This window comes from Chiloscyllium plagiosum, chromosome 10 (genome assembly GCF_004010195.1).
Source record: "Chiloscyllium plagiosum isolate BGI_BamShark_2017 chromosome 10, ASM401019v2, whole genome shotgun sequence".
Lineage (NCBI taxonomy): Eukaryota > Metazoa > Chordata > Chondrichthyes > Orectolobiformes > Hemiscylliidae > Chiloscyllium > Chiloscyllium plagiosum.
In genome coordinates this window covers 59,932,065-59,947,032 of record NC_057719.1, presented here as the reverse complement: position 1 = coordinate 59,947,032, position 14,968 = coordinate 59,932,065, and the positions used below count along the sequence as shown (strand labels likewise).

Here is a 14,968-nt window from a genome sequence, read left to right as displayed (position 1 = left end):
TCCAATTTCAAATAACCTCCCTTTCCATCCCCTGACTCCCTTCCCAGACTCTCCCCATCACTGACACTGGCACCATGCCACCAGCCGGATCCATTTCTCCCACTGACTAACCAGGACATACCCTCTACCTGTCTTCACCTATCCCCAGTTCACCACTCTGTCCCCACCTCCCCTTTTATCTGCAGCTTCCTCCACACCCACCGCCAGTCCTGAAGAAGGGTTACACCTGAAACATTGACATCAACACCTACTGACCTGCCAGGCTTGCTGTGTTCTTCCAGTATCCTGTCTGTCTACTTCGGATTCCAGCATTTGCAGTTTTTTTTGTCTCTATCCTTATCAGGTATGGCCCACATGATCCCAGACCCACAACAATGAGTTGGCTCTCTACTGCTGTCTGAAAGTGCCGAGCAAGTCAGTCAGTTCAAGGGCAATTAAGAATCGTCAATACTTGCCAATGATGTCCACATTCCATGAAACAAAAAAAATCCTAAATCTGAACAATTTGAGCAAAGTTAGTCTCCTGTACAAATAATTAAGATCATTTTGAAACTGGTCATATGCGATGACTTGGGTAGAAAAAGAGAAAATTCACAATAAGTTGATGAGATGTATGGAGAACAATGCATGACATGAATAAAATATTTTCAAAACAAATAAAATGGCTGGGTGCAGAGGTGCGAAGCATCTGTATATTTCTCTACTACCATTAGCATTCCCTTTATCTTTGCTCTGGGCACCATTACCTCTGTTCTACTTGGTATGCTTCCCTTTTGACAACAACATAAAAATTACTGTTTTCCAGCCCCCTTCAATTCTGAAGAAGAGATAAACAGTTAAGGTTGAGTCCAATATATCTCCACAGATCCCGCCAGACCTGCTAAATTTTTCCCAAAATCCCTATTTTTATTTCTTAATCTCTCCTTTCTTACCTTCCTTTATGGTTATAATGCTCCTTAGAACTTCAGAACAGACTTTTGGTCACCTGTTCTAAAATATCTTTATATAATCCAATATTAAATTTTGTCTACAACGTTCCTGTGAAGTGCCTTTGGTCAATCTACCACTTTAACACCTATCGAAATGCAAGCTGTTGTTGTAAGCTCTCTTTTCCAGTTCATGATTGCAATTTTCACATTTTACCCTAGTATTCTTCTTCCTTTCCCAGTTTATGATAGTTCTTTCCCCTTCCTTTTCCCCTCAATTCATGCTGACAGTTCATATCCATCTTCCTCAGTTCCCACTGAAACTTTTCACTCTATCCCTTTGATCCTCACTAGACTTTTTGCCCTTACTTGGTTTAAATTGGTATTCTCCCACCTGTTCCTTCTACTCTCTTGCCTCTTCAGGGATAACATACTGCTGTGAATGGAAATTTGTGATAGTTTTAAAAGATTCGGTTTTCAATGTTGCAATGCTGTTGTAAGACTTTCAACTCATTGCAGTATTTCATATTTGCAGCAGCAGGCCAGAGTGCAGGTACAGATCCCTAAGTAACCCAGACTTTGTCGGCCTCTATGCCAATGGTGGCTGCCACAATAGTTACCACTTCAGATTTAGCACTCTAAATACTGAAGGGCCAAAATCATTCAGCCCTTCAAGCCTGCTCCAACACTCGTATGATCACGGCTGATCATCCAATTCAATTGTCTGTTCTACTTATTTCCGATACCCTTTGATCTCTTTAGTCCAAGTAATACTTGGCAATAGCCAACAACCTTATTGCAGGTGGAGGTATTGGCACACTTAGCTGGATGGTACTGTGTGACTTGACAATTCTTGTGTTATAATTTTTAATTAACACACCAGATTCTAATTTAGGAAATGCCTCTTGTTATCTATGTATTTAATGAATAATTTAAATTTGATCTAATAGAAGTATACCAAAAAAATTCTAATGTAATTTACCGATGCAACCAAAATAGCAAAATACATGTTCATGTATTGTAGGATACATTGTAGAAACATAAACATAATTTTATGTTATTGAAACAGAAAAAATGCTGATATAGAAAAACATTTTCAATCATTACTTTAGATTTTAGTTACTGACCTTGTGCCTTCCTCTGATTCTGTAGTGCCCAAGTTTCCCATCAGCATGCAATATAAGTTTATCCATTCTTTGCATCAGAAGCCCTATAGATGCACAGCCAGGCTCAGTACCCTGTACCCACATTATTTTGTCTCCACGAATAGTTTTATTGGAAGTGCCAGATGGTGCAGTAACTTCTTTATCTGAAGCGGTACTCTGCCCTGCCAGTGTTCCATCCTCAAAACTACCACTCTGATAGAGAGTTACAACTTCTTGCAAAATTTTGTCGCCAATTTTGTTGCCTAAAAAGTTATCGACAAAACATAACCCGTACTGATTCATGCAAGGTGCTATGTGATCTAACACCAGCTTTGACAGGTTCATTCTCTTACTACTTGTAGTTTTGGTACAAAGGTGTTTATTCAAGGTATCAGGTGCTTTCCATGAGTCGCATTTTACTTGACACTGATCCTCTTTGTTATTAGAAACTCCCTTCGAACACTTTGGTGGTTCATCCTCACTACTTGCATCCTGTTTCCTCACTTTCTCGTCACTTGCTAAACTACCCGAACTTTTGACGGAAGATGTGTTCAGTGAATCAAAAGAATGTCCGCGTGGTGTTGCTATTTGGGGTTGTACAACTGGAGGATTGTGGACCGTGCTGGCATGAGGAGGCTTCATGATGTACGTGTGGAGCGACATGTCCGCTTGTTTATTTACTTGTTGGGAACACGGGCGTTTGCGCAGTGGCTCCGCACAGTCCCAGCCTGCCAGCGGCGCGCTCGCACGGTTGTCACGATCCCAGCGCAGTTCCAGGAAGTGCCAACTGTCACCGGCTTCCACGCGCCGTACTGCATTATCGTTCGCCGCGCATCCCACCGCCAGCCCGCTCGTGCCCTCAGATTCGACGGGCGGTCGTTGCAGCTCGCTCGCGCGCTCGCGCTCCACAGCCATCCGGTGCGGGCCGCCTGCACCGTCACCCTGCCCGAGCTCCGCGGCGACTTGCCCCGACCTGCGCCTTGTGCCCAATGCGCCGTGAGCCCCGGTGTCATCGTCTTCGGCTTCGTTATCCATGCCACTCACTTCTGGAGCACGAGAACAAGCCTCCGGCAACGAAACTCGCTTTCTGCCGCCCGCTCGGTTACCGACACGCGTGCCATTCCCCCTGTCTCGCCGGTGGAGCGAGGAAACCGAGTCGCCAAAGTCGAGCCAATTCGCATCGGTCTTTAAACAGTCCCGATCTCGCGCTTGCTTCCCTTCCTCGAACCTGGTGCGCGTGCTCGAAACGGGCTCTCCCTCGGCGCAGTCGATGTTCCGCGAGACCCTGTCATTTTCTAATCTTTCCTGCACGTGGCTCCTGTCCTGGCGCTGCTTTGCAGCGTCCCTAACCCAACTCCGCATTTCCAACGATTCACACGCACTGATTGTAACTTTTGACAAATCGTCAGTCACAGATTATGCTGCATTAACAAAACCCCAATGTACCTGAGGCAACCTTCAAGTGCACGCGCTTTCGGAGCTTTTTCCATGCCTAGGACGTTTCCCAAAGGGCATCTACCTCCTCCGCCCACCCAATATATAAAACGAGTCCATAAAGTTAGAAAATGTACTGGGGAATGAATGTTTGATATGCACGCATGAGAAGGTGCATCACTACTCTCGATTTATACCAAGCTGTTCTTATTTATACTCCTACCCATGTGACTAATGTATTTTGGGAATTGAGTGATAGCATGCATTATCAGGAAGACAAGCAAACTGAAAACTGATCAAAGTGAATGTTTGTAGTAAGGAGGTTAATGTTTTATTTGTGCTTATGTGTGGGATAGTACTCCTGCACAAATTTAAGTATTGTTGTGAAAGTAATAGAATCATGTTACATTTATAGCACATTCTGACCTTAATGGAGGGGATTGGTTATCTCAGGGGTGTGACGGGGAAAGTCAATTGCTGATGACCTAATGACCATACGGAAGGGTGCCTTAAAACACACAAAAAAACATACACGATTAAAAAGGAGACTCCTAAACTTAATTTCCCACAAGCTGGTCCGAGAAATAAAGGGCAAATGATATCTCTTAAGGGATGTCCAACAAATCGTGAAAATAAGGGGTTAGCTGTTAAAATACACAAGTTAGTCACTTGTCTGCAAACTTTCTGAAAGAACAACTCATCTAAAGCCATTCCCTATAGTTGCCTTAAAACTTTTTTGCTACTCATAATTAATCAGTTCTCTTTTGAGGGCTTTAATTGAATCCATCTCCAGTACACGTCCAGGCAAAACATTCCAGATCCTGACCATGCGCAATGTAAAAAGCTTTATCTCTCACCATTGTTTTTTTTTGCCAATCACTTCAAATCAGTGACCCCTGGTTCTCAATCCTTCTGGAAGTGAGCACGCCCTTCTCCCTATCTACTCTGTCCAGATCCCTCATTATTTTGCACACTTCTGTTAAATCTCTTCCTAATGTTCCCTTCTTCAAGGACAACAATCTCAGCTTCAACAATTTATCCGTAATGCTGAAATTTATCATCCATGCAACTATTCTCATTAATCTTTGCTGCATCCCCTTTTATGCTTTTACACCCTTCTTGAAGTGTGGTGTCCATAATTGGGAAATGAAACTCCAATGAGCTAAGCTTTATACTGGTTCATCATAACTTCAGAGCTTTTGTACTCTGTCTTTATTCGTAAAATCAGTTAACCACTCTCAACCTACTCCGCTTCTTCAATGATAATGCCCCAGTACACCCTAAATCCTACCTCTTTTAGAATAGGACTCTTTGTTTTATATTATCAACCAATGTTATTCCCACCAAAAGGAATCACTTAGCTTTTCTGTGCATCACCTTTCAACTTTTATTTGTCTCACTGTCTCTCTGCTGTTGAAATTTATCACTAATCAAAATTTAGATTTCTTCCAAGTTTTGTGTCAATTCAAAATCAACAATATAAAGATAAATTACTGAATCTTATCAATTTTAAAATATGTCAAATAGAACATTTAACTATGTAAAGATTTATGTATATTTTTAACTAGCAAGGGGGTCAAAAGTTAACAAGAGTAGGCAAGAATATAGTGTTGAGACCACAACTGATCAATCATGATCTTATTGAATGGCAAAGCAGGCTCAAGGACAAATGACCTATTCCTGCTCCTAATTTATAAGCTGGGGCTAGGGTACATAGTAATAGCGAAGAAGAACTGGACGGTAAGGGGAGGCCAGCAACAGTTATCCTGGTTGGAGAGATTGTTGCCATGAAGTTTGGGATTGGAGTGGTGCAAGAGTGTTCAGGATAGTATATTGCAGAATGAGGCAACATTGGAAGAAATGGGATAAGGATGGTATAAGAAAGACGTTGTGCAAAGGATGGAATGGCATGGGTTGGGATAGCAGAGAAGAGTTGGATGACTTAATATAAGTTATAAAGTGTGGCAAAATGGCAGGGGCAATTATTCAATAAATTCTATTGTGCCATATTTTTTGAGGCGAGGCCATCATAGTTAAATTGTCACTCCTACTTTTTTAGATTGAAGAAGAATTCTGTATTTTGGACATTTTGATCGTGGATCCTACAGAAATGCAGGACATAGCTTAAATCCAACTGTATTCTCATAGGGCAGGGTAGTTGGGCAAAGGCAAGCCACACACCCCTTTTCACAACACTGACTGTCATTTTCTGTGCTTTAAGTCTTCAGCATCCCAGACGGCTCTTTGACATCTCCTGGTAAAAGGACAAGTTTGAAGGTAAATGTAAGGCTAAGGGTGACAGGTGAGAAGGATGCCAGGTAAGGAAAGTGCCAAGCCAGGTGTCAGGCAAGTACATAGGATGCCAGGTTGATAGGGTTCCAGACTGTCAAGTGTGTAGGATAACAGGTTGGGGAAAGGGGGAAGTCATCTATCAGGACTGTTGGAAAAAGTTGGGGTGTCAGATAGATATTGGGAAAAAAGGTGTCAAGTCTTGGTTAGGTGGAGAAGCATCAGGACTGGTGGTGGTAGCAGCTGGAAATGCTGGTTTTGATCCCTGAGGGCAAAGGAGGTCCAGGGGAAGAGCAGTTGTTGAGCAGCAAGGGAGGGGAGAAGAGTATGTCAGGCCATGGAGGGAATTGTATAGTCGAGTCCGAGAGGGATAGGGAGTAATTGGGTCACAAAGGGTGGAGGATGTGTCAAGTCCAGTGGAGAGGACAGCTCCTGCGTCCCAAGTGAGAGGTGGCTGTTGAGTCTAGCTGCAGAGTGAATAGGAGGGGAAAATGTATTGGGTCTTAAGGTATGTGGGGATTTCAGGTCCTGGCAGGAGGAGAGCGTTGGCATCCAAGATGAGGGGTGTTTTCAGCTCCTGGAGTCAGAAGGATTTGTTTTGGGCCTTTGGGTGAGGGAAATGTTGAGACCTGAAGAGAGAGGACATTGTCAGGTCTAGAATAAAGTGGAGGTTATGTCTGGTCCTGTGGTCAGGTCTCAGACTGAGAGATGGTGTCACATCTGACACTGGGAAGGTGTTGGGTCCCATCTTGGAAGAGGGAAATTAGGTCCGAGGGAGGAGGAGTGTCATGTTCCAGGGAAGGGTGGTTTTAGAACCTGGAGATTAAGGGAGTTATGTCGGGTCCTGATATGACAGGTTGTTTGATCTGTACTACCAAGCAACTATTAATCCCTCTAGAGCATTCTGGTGCACTCATCCTTTACTCCCAAGACCTCCACGTATCCCCACTTCACTTTCCTATGCAATCACAGAAAGTTTAACAATTCCTTATTTACTTCCTCTCTTCTCTCTCCAATGCCCCAGACCTATCTTCTAGGTGAAACAGCAAATTACCTTCACTCAATGTAGTCTATGTATTCATTGCTCACAATGCGTTCACCTCTGCATTGGGGAGATGAAACGCAGGCTGGGCAACTGCTTTTCAGAGCACCTATGTTTTGTCCATAAACATGACCATGAGCTTCCTGTTGCTTGTTGCTATAAAACATCACCTTCTTCCCTTGCCAACGTCTCTGCCTTGAGCTTGCTACAGTGCTACAACAAAGCTCAATGCAAACTGAAAGAACAGCATCTCATTTTCTGCTTGGGGACTCTTCAGCCTTCAGGGCTCAATATCAAGTTAATAATTTTGGAGCCTGAGTACCTTGTCCCATATCCCCAACCCCCACACACCAGCCTTGACATCACATGATGGTCCCAATTAACAGCTATTTATTCCCTCAAACTAACTTTTACCTATTCCTTTGTTCAATTGTTTTATTCCATCTCCATCTATCATTTACTCCTCCCCTTTCCCCAACACCCCATCTTAAGTTTATAGACCAACCTTTTTCTACCTACGGTCAGTTCTGAGGAAGGGTCACTAGGCCCAAAATGTTAAATTTGTTTTCTCCCCACAGATACTACCAGGCCTGTTAAGTTTTCCCAGCAATTTCTGTTTTTGGTTCTGATTTCCAGCAGCCACAGTCCTTTGGCTTTTACAACTATTAATCTATTCTCTCCAGATTTTCTACTCAGTCTAATTCCAAATGGCGTGACACTGCACATACTTAGAATCAAGGAAAGAATAGTTATACTAATTTGACCATGGAATAAGATTGGGACTAAGGAAACTGTTTTCTTTAAAGCTGAAATTATAACAGGCAGATATAAAAAAAATGTGTTCCTTGAATAGTATTGAACCCTGCCTGTTCAACTCAGGAGAAAATTGTTCTGAAATAGTCTGTCATATTTTATGACCATAAACAAGTCTCAGGTTAGACTCCAGGAAAATTTTGGAATTATATTCCCAGGCCTGATTATACACATGGACAGCTTTATGTAGTTTTTTCCAAAGTGAGTAGCTTTGACTCGGTAAGAGATAATTACCTGGCAAGGAGAGACATAGAACATAGAATATTACAGCGCAGTACAGGCCCTTCGGCCTTTGATGTTGCGCTGACCTGTGGAACCAATCTGAAGGAGAAAGTGAGGTCTGCAGATGCTGGAGATCAGAGCTGAAAATGTGTTGCTGGAAAAGCGCAGCAGGTCAGGCAGCATCCAGGGAACAGGAGAATCGACGTTTTGGGCATTCCTGAAGAAGGGCTTATGCCCGAAACATCGATTCTCCTGTTCCCTGGATGCTGCCTGACCTGCTGCGCTTTTCCAGCAACACATTTTCAGCTCAGAACCAATCTGAAGCCCATCTAACCTACACTATTCCATTCTCGACCATATGCCTATCCAATGACCATTTAAGTGCCCTTTACGTTGGTGAGCCTACTATTGTTGCAGGCAGCGCGTTCCACGTCCCTAATACTCTCTGAGTAAAGAAGCTAGGTCTGACATCTGTCCTATATCTATCACCGCCTAAGTTAAAGCGATGTCCCCTCGTGCTAGCCATCACCATCCAAGGCTGTCACTGTCCAACCTATCTAACTCTCTGATTATCTTTTATGTCTCAATTACGTCACCTCTCAACCTTCTTCTCTCTAACGAAAACAGACTCAAGTCCCTCAGCCTTTCCTTGGAAGACCTTCCCTCCATGCCAGGAAACATCCCAGTAAATCTTCTCTGAACCCTTTCCAAAGCTTCTGCATTCTTCTTACAATGCGGTGACCAGTACTGTATGCAATACTCCAAATGAGTTTTGTACAGTTACAGCATGACCTCATGATTCCGAAACGCAATCCCTCTACCAGTAAAAGTTAACACACCCTATGCCTTCTTAACAACCCTATCAATCTGGGTGGCAACTTGTAAGGATCTATGTATCTGGACACCGATATCTTTCTGCTCATCGACACTACCAAGAATCTTACCATTAGCACAGTACTCTGCATTCCTGTAACTCCTTCCAAAATGAATCATCTCACACTTTTCCGGATTGAGCTCCATTTGCCACCTCTCAGTCCAGCTCTGCAGTTTATCTATGTCTCTCTTCAACCTATAACATCCTTCGTCACTATCCACAACTCTACCAACCTTAGTATCACCCACAAATTTACTAACCAACCCTTCTATGCCCTCATCCAGGTCATTTATAAAAATGACAAACAACAAATCCAGAAATGTGCAGGTTAGGTGAATTGGCCATGCTAAATTGCCCATAGTGTTAGGTGAAGGGGTAAATGTAGGGGAATGGGTCTGGGTGGGTTGCGCTTTGGTGGGTCAGTGTGAACTTGATGGGTTGAAGGGCCTTTTTCCACACTGTAAGTAATCTAATCTAAAAAAAAAGTGGACCCAAAACAGAACTGAACTCCAGGATGAATATTTCCCATCAACATTAGCTGTCTTCTTTCAGCTAGCCAATTTCTGATCCAAACTGCTAAATTACCCTCAATCCCATGCCTCCCTATTTTGTGCAGTACCATGTGGAACCTTATCAAATGCCTTACTGAAATCCACATACACATCATTTGCTTTACCCTCTTCCACGTGTTTGGTCACCTTCTCAAAGAACTCCATAAGGTTTGTCAGACACGACCTACCTTTCACAAAACTGTGTTTTCTATCCCATATCAACTTATTCCTTTCTAGGTGATTATAAATCCTATCTCTAATAACCCTTTCCAACACTTTACTCACAACTAAAGTAAGGCTCACACGTCTATAATTACCAGGGTTGTCTCTACTCCCCTTCTTGAACAAGGGAACAACATTTGCTGTCCTCCAGTCTTCTGGCACTATTCCTGTAGACAATGATGACATAAAGACCAAAGCCAACGGCTCAGCAATCTCCTCCCAGGCTTCCCAGAGAATCCCAAGATAAATCCTATCCAGTCCAGGAGACTTATTTATTTTCACACTTTCCAGAATTGCTAACTCATCCTCCTTATGCACCTCAATCCCACCTCAATTTTCCTTGACCACATTGCCTTTATTTAGTATGAATACTGATGAAAAGTATTCATTTAGCACTTTCCCTATCTCCTCGGACTCCACACACAACTTCCCATTACTATGTTTGATTGGCCCTATTCTTACCTTAGTCATTCTTTTATTCCTGATGTACCGCTTTGTGGGCGGCACGGTGGCACAGTGGTTAGCACTGCTGCCTCACAGCGCCAGAGACCCGGGTTCAATTCCCGACTCAGGCGACTGACTGTGTGGAGTTTGCACGTTCTCCCCGGGTGCTCCGGTTTCCTCCCACAGTCACAAAGATGTGCAGGTCAGGTGAATTGGCCATGCTAAATTGCCTATAGTGTTAGGTACAGGGGTAAATGTAGGGGAATGGGTGGGTTGCGCTTCGGCGGGTCGGTGTGGACTTGTTGGGCTGAAGGGCCTGTTTCCACACTGTAAGTAATCTAATCTAATCTAATGTAATCATCCAAGTAATCTAAGTAATCTAATCTAATCTAAAAAAACCTATAGAAAGCCTTAGGGTTTCCTTGATCCTATCTACTTCTTGTGTCCCCTGCAAACTATGATCATGAAGGCCATTCTCCCAGGATGGGTCTATCCCATGGTACTTTGGGTGAACTGACATTTACGATGTCCCCAAATGCAGGATACTCAACTGCAAAATTTGTGGTAATGGAGGATTGTGTTCTATTTTGGTGAGAGATTATAATTTTGATTTATTATTATCACATGTTCTGAGAGATAAATCATATCTTACATATGTAAATCAGGGTATTATAACAATGCAAAGTATAGTCTTACAACTACAAAGAAGGTGCAAAGAAAGATAAACTCTAATATATGAGAAGTCCTTTTATAAGTCTGATAACAGTGGAGAAGAAACTGTTCTTAAATCTGTTGGTCTGTGTTTTCAAACTTTTGTATCTTTTGCACAATGGAAGAGGGTGGAAGACAGTATAAACAGAGTGGGAGGTATCTTTTATTATGTCGGCTGCTTTCCCGAGGCAGAGGGAAGTATAGAAGGAGGTAATGGAAGGAAGGCTGGTTTTTGTGTTGGACTGGGCTCAGTTCACAACTCTCTGTACTTTCTTGCAGTGTTGGGTACAGCAGTGAATATACCAAGCTGTGATGTATCCAGATAGGATGCATTCAATGGTGCATGTATAAAAGTTAGTTTAAGAGGCATTATGGACATGTCTACTGGTCCAGGGGTAGAAGCAATACCATTATGCCAGAAGAGAGCCCTCTATTTCTATGAGGAGTACTGCATTTCTCTTCAGACCATCATGGAACTAATTACTTCAATTGGCCTAAAAGGCAGGCAGACAACCCGACAACTACACTGCCACTGATAAAACTCCAGCAGAGGCACATAGACATGATAGGGGTAAAATTCCAACTGTTTTTGTTTCTCTCTCCACATATGTTGATAGACATGCTGAATATTTCTGTTTTTATGGTACAAAGGTATTGCCCAATAAATTGTTATAACGCAATTTTCTTCTGATAATTTCAACACAAGCCTATTGCAAAAATACATTTCTGCCCTCTCTTATGAACTGAAGTGTAACCTCATGTACATGTTATCTAGGACATAGCACGCAGGAGTGAACAGTGAGCATTTTTACTGTTGTTATGTGCATGAAAAACAGTGTGGGTTCTTCCATTAATTTCTGACTGCAAAGTCAGTGGAAAATAAGATGCTAAAAGAAACAAGCTGAACACTAATTTTAATAAGAATATAATTAGCAAGTGAGTGCTAATAGGATAACTGATTTCACAAGAGTGCTTTATATAATAAGTCAAAAAAATTTAGCACCTTTCTTCGATCAGTCCAAACCTTTATGAGGTATGGACTTCATGTCTTACCAGTTACTAGTTCATATATGTAGAACAGTAATAAGAAAATAGGCCCCCAATTATTCTAGATTTCGATATGTCTTCTTTTTAATCCAGCTGAGTATAAATACAGATTCTGGACAGAATCTTACAGCAGTCTAAACAATATGAGCAAAAGTGATATTTGTGGAAAAATCGGTCATGAAGTCTAATGAAGCCTATTGTAACTTTGAGAGCCATTGTTTTGATATTTTTAACCAATCTCTTCAGGCACATTATCAAGAATCCCTACAGTATGGAAACAGGCCATTTGGCCCAAAGACCACATTGACCCTCCAACGAGTATCCCAATCAGACCATTCCTCTACCCTATTACTTCACATTTCTCCTGACTAATGCATCAAACCTAAACAATATTGGCAATTTAGCATGGCCAGTTTACCCGACCTGCACATCTTTTGACTGTGGGAGGAAACCCACGCAGACAGGGGAACAATGTGCAAACTTCACACAGACAGTCGCCCGAGGCTGAAATCGAACCCTAGCACTGAGGCAACAGTGCTAACCACTGAGGCGCCATGTCATGACAGACCTCTAAAGCAGGTGGGACTTCAATCTAGGACTTACTGCCCATAGACTGCACCAAGCTGCATCTCTGGTATCTTTGCTCACTGTCATTGTGCTCACTTTTAACCTACCTCGTTGGTTACAGCATCTCTGCCATGCAGAGCATCAGGCTCATATAATTCTGACTTGCAGTCCAGTTTAGCAAAGACTCAAAGGCGGGAAGTTTGCCATTGTTGTTAGCAGAACTCAGTCAAGTTAAGGAAAATGGCCTTCACACCTGGGATCCCAGCACAGAAAGTGAAGGCCAACCTCCAGTACCAGTCCAGTGAATTGAACGCAATCAGTTAGCTACTCAGGAATCAAATTTCTCTCCACGTAAAGTGTGAGGAGCTGAATATTGGGCAGCCCACCACCTGTATTGACTCTTCCTGCCTTTTTGAATTTGTTTTCCTCATAGTATAAGAGATGCAGATATTACTGGAGGTGAAAGTGGGTAGCACTCTTGATGCAGGTGAGACATGTCCCGAGAGAGGGAGTGGGCTGTGCAGAGGGCATATGCGATTAGTGGTGTCAGGGTTGGGGTAGGTTGGAATATGTTGCAGGCAAAACTGAGAGTGGTAGAGCATGTAACTGCCTGGTGGGAGGTACCTACTGTAGCAGAGACAGAGTGAGTGTGAGGTATCAGAGAGAATTGGTGGCACATACACTGGTATGTGGAGTAAGACCTTATTGATCTTCTTCCTAAAGTGCTGGAAATTCTTCCAAATGGCTGAGAACGCTGTAACCCAGTGGTAACCTTTAACCAGGCTGTCTTGGTCTGGTGCCATGGCCAACATTCTCTAATTTTCTTTCTGGCTAAATGGCTGTCTGATGTCTGTGCATGGCAATGACTTCTAGAACTGAAAGTGAACATTGTGAACAGTATACCGGTGCTAAACAGCATACACATAACCTAGCAGCAGCTGTGCTAGTACACGTAGCCACAAAGGGAACATTGGCTGTGGCCTCTATTGCTGGGTTGGCAGAGGAGGAAGTCCTACATTTGCACCAACCATAGGACCTCCAGGTGCCTGTCACAAAGTGGGGTGCTGATTTCCTCTTGTTTAGCATGCCCTGGGTAACTGTCAGGAACTGTGCAGGAAGCTCTAGATTTACTGCTAGTCTGGTCCATTTTGGGCATATAAAGATGGTGGGTGCACAAGGGATACTCATTAATTGCAGCATTGCCTGGCAATGCTCAGCTATTCTTGGGAATGGTGCATGGTAAGATGGGACTGGAATTGGATTTGGGGACACTATCAAGGTGCCATAATAATAAGGAGTGTTGAGTAAGGTAGGTGAGAACATTCACTGGGCCTCAAAGCAAAAAAAAGCCTCCGAGAGTCTCAACACAAATCTCACTTGAGAACTTAAGATTTGGCTCAATCTTTTGAAAAATATTTCTCATAATCAGTCAAGATTAACTCACTCCAAAACACCCTGTGGCAGAGAAAGAGCCTTCAATGAAATTAGATTTGCAGAGGTAACAAAACTTGTAGTGATTGTAACGAGGTCAGCCAACTCGACCTCATAGGGTATGCGTTCCCTGATTGAGGCTATTAATCTGGGCAATCAGGGAGCCCAGGCTGACAGAGAAAAAAAGGGAGTGTCAAGAGATACTCACTCTGAGAGCTGACTCTGGTTATGTAGTACTGGTGTCAAGGATTGTCTGTGTGTAAACAAAGGATGATCTGGTGACAGAATACCAGTCTCTGTGGAATTATTTCAGATCTGCCCCTCAAATACCAGCTTCACTGTCCTTTACTGCAAATTCTGTAATCAGATAACTTGTTATAAGAAGAAGGTGTAAAATTTGTCGACTATGTCAACAAAACCCGCATCCTTGAATTGAAAAAGAAACCACCCCACAAAGGTCTTCTCTGACTCTTGCTTTAGACAGCACACATAATTAGGAAAAATACACACCATTTATCCTGATAGAGACTGCTTGAAAACATTTACATGCCTGCCAGTTTATATGGATTTCCCATCTTCCTAATGCAAAATTTTTAAAAAGTAGCAGGCAGAATCTCATACAATTCAATTACAGTTCATTTAAAACAGCTATAACATTAGTCTAAATTTCTATGCATCAAAGGGAATGGAGTTAAAAATAGAAGAGTCTTGCTGAAACAATGCAAGGCACTAGTTAGACCATACCTGAAATATGGTGAACAGTTTTGGTCTCTTATCTAAAGAACAAAATATTGCTTTTGGAGACAGCCTAGAGAATGTCCTCTAGCTTGATCTCAGTATGGACAACACATTTTCTGAGAAGAGATTGAGTAAGTTGGGTCTGTATTCATTGGTGTTTAGGAGAACAAGAGGGAGCCTTATTGAAGTATATAAGATTTCTAGGGGACTTAACAAGGTATTTGTGTAAAGGTTGTTGCCCCATATCAGAGAGATTAAGGCCAGAGGGCATAATTTCAGAATAGTTTTTTTTTAGGGGGGGCTTTTAAAACAGAAATAAGTAAAAATGTCTTCTCTTAGAGGATAGTGAATCTATGGAATTGTTTACCACAGAGAGCCCTCAAGACTGGGTGATTAACTATATTCAACACTGAAGTAGATTTTTAATCTGTACAGGAATCAAGAGTTATGGGGAAAATGCAGGAAAGTGATCAGTTCAACCATGATCTCAATAAATGTCAAAGTAGACTTAA

At 42.5% G+C, this 14,968-nt stretch overlaps 1 protein-coding gene across 2 annotated transcripts in view; it reads right to left on the bottom strand.

Annotated features, from left to right (window-relative positions):
- Positions 1-3,690, bottom strand: part of egln3 (egl-9 family hypoxia-inducible factor 3) — a 43,805-nt gene extending 40,115 nt beyond the window's left edge. For both annotated transcript variants that reach the window (XM_043697882.1, XM_043697883.1), the window contains exon 1: positions 2,054-3,690. In XM_043697882.1, coding sequence (XP_043553817.1) covers positions 2,054-3,433 — 1,380 coding nt within the window. In that variant the 5' untranslated portion in view covers positions 3,434-3,690. The remainder of the gene's footprint in view (positions 1-2,053) is intronic.
- Between the last annotated feature and the right edge of the window lie 11,278 nt (positions 3,691-14,968).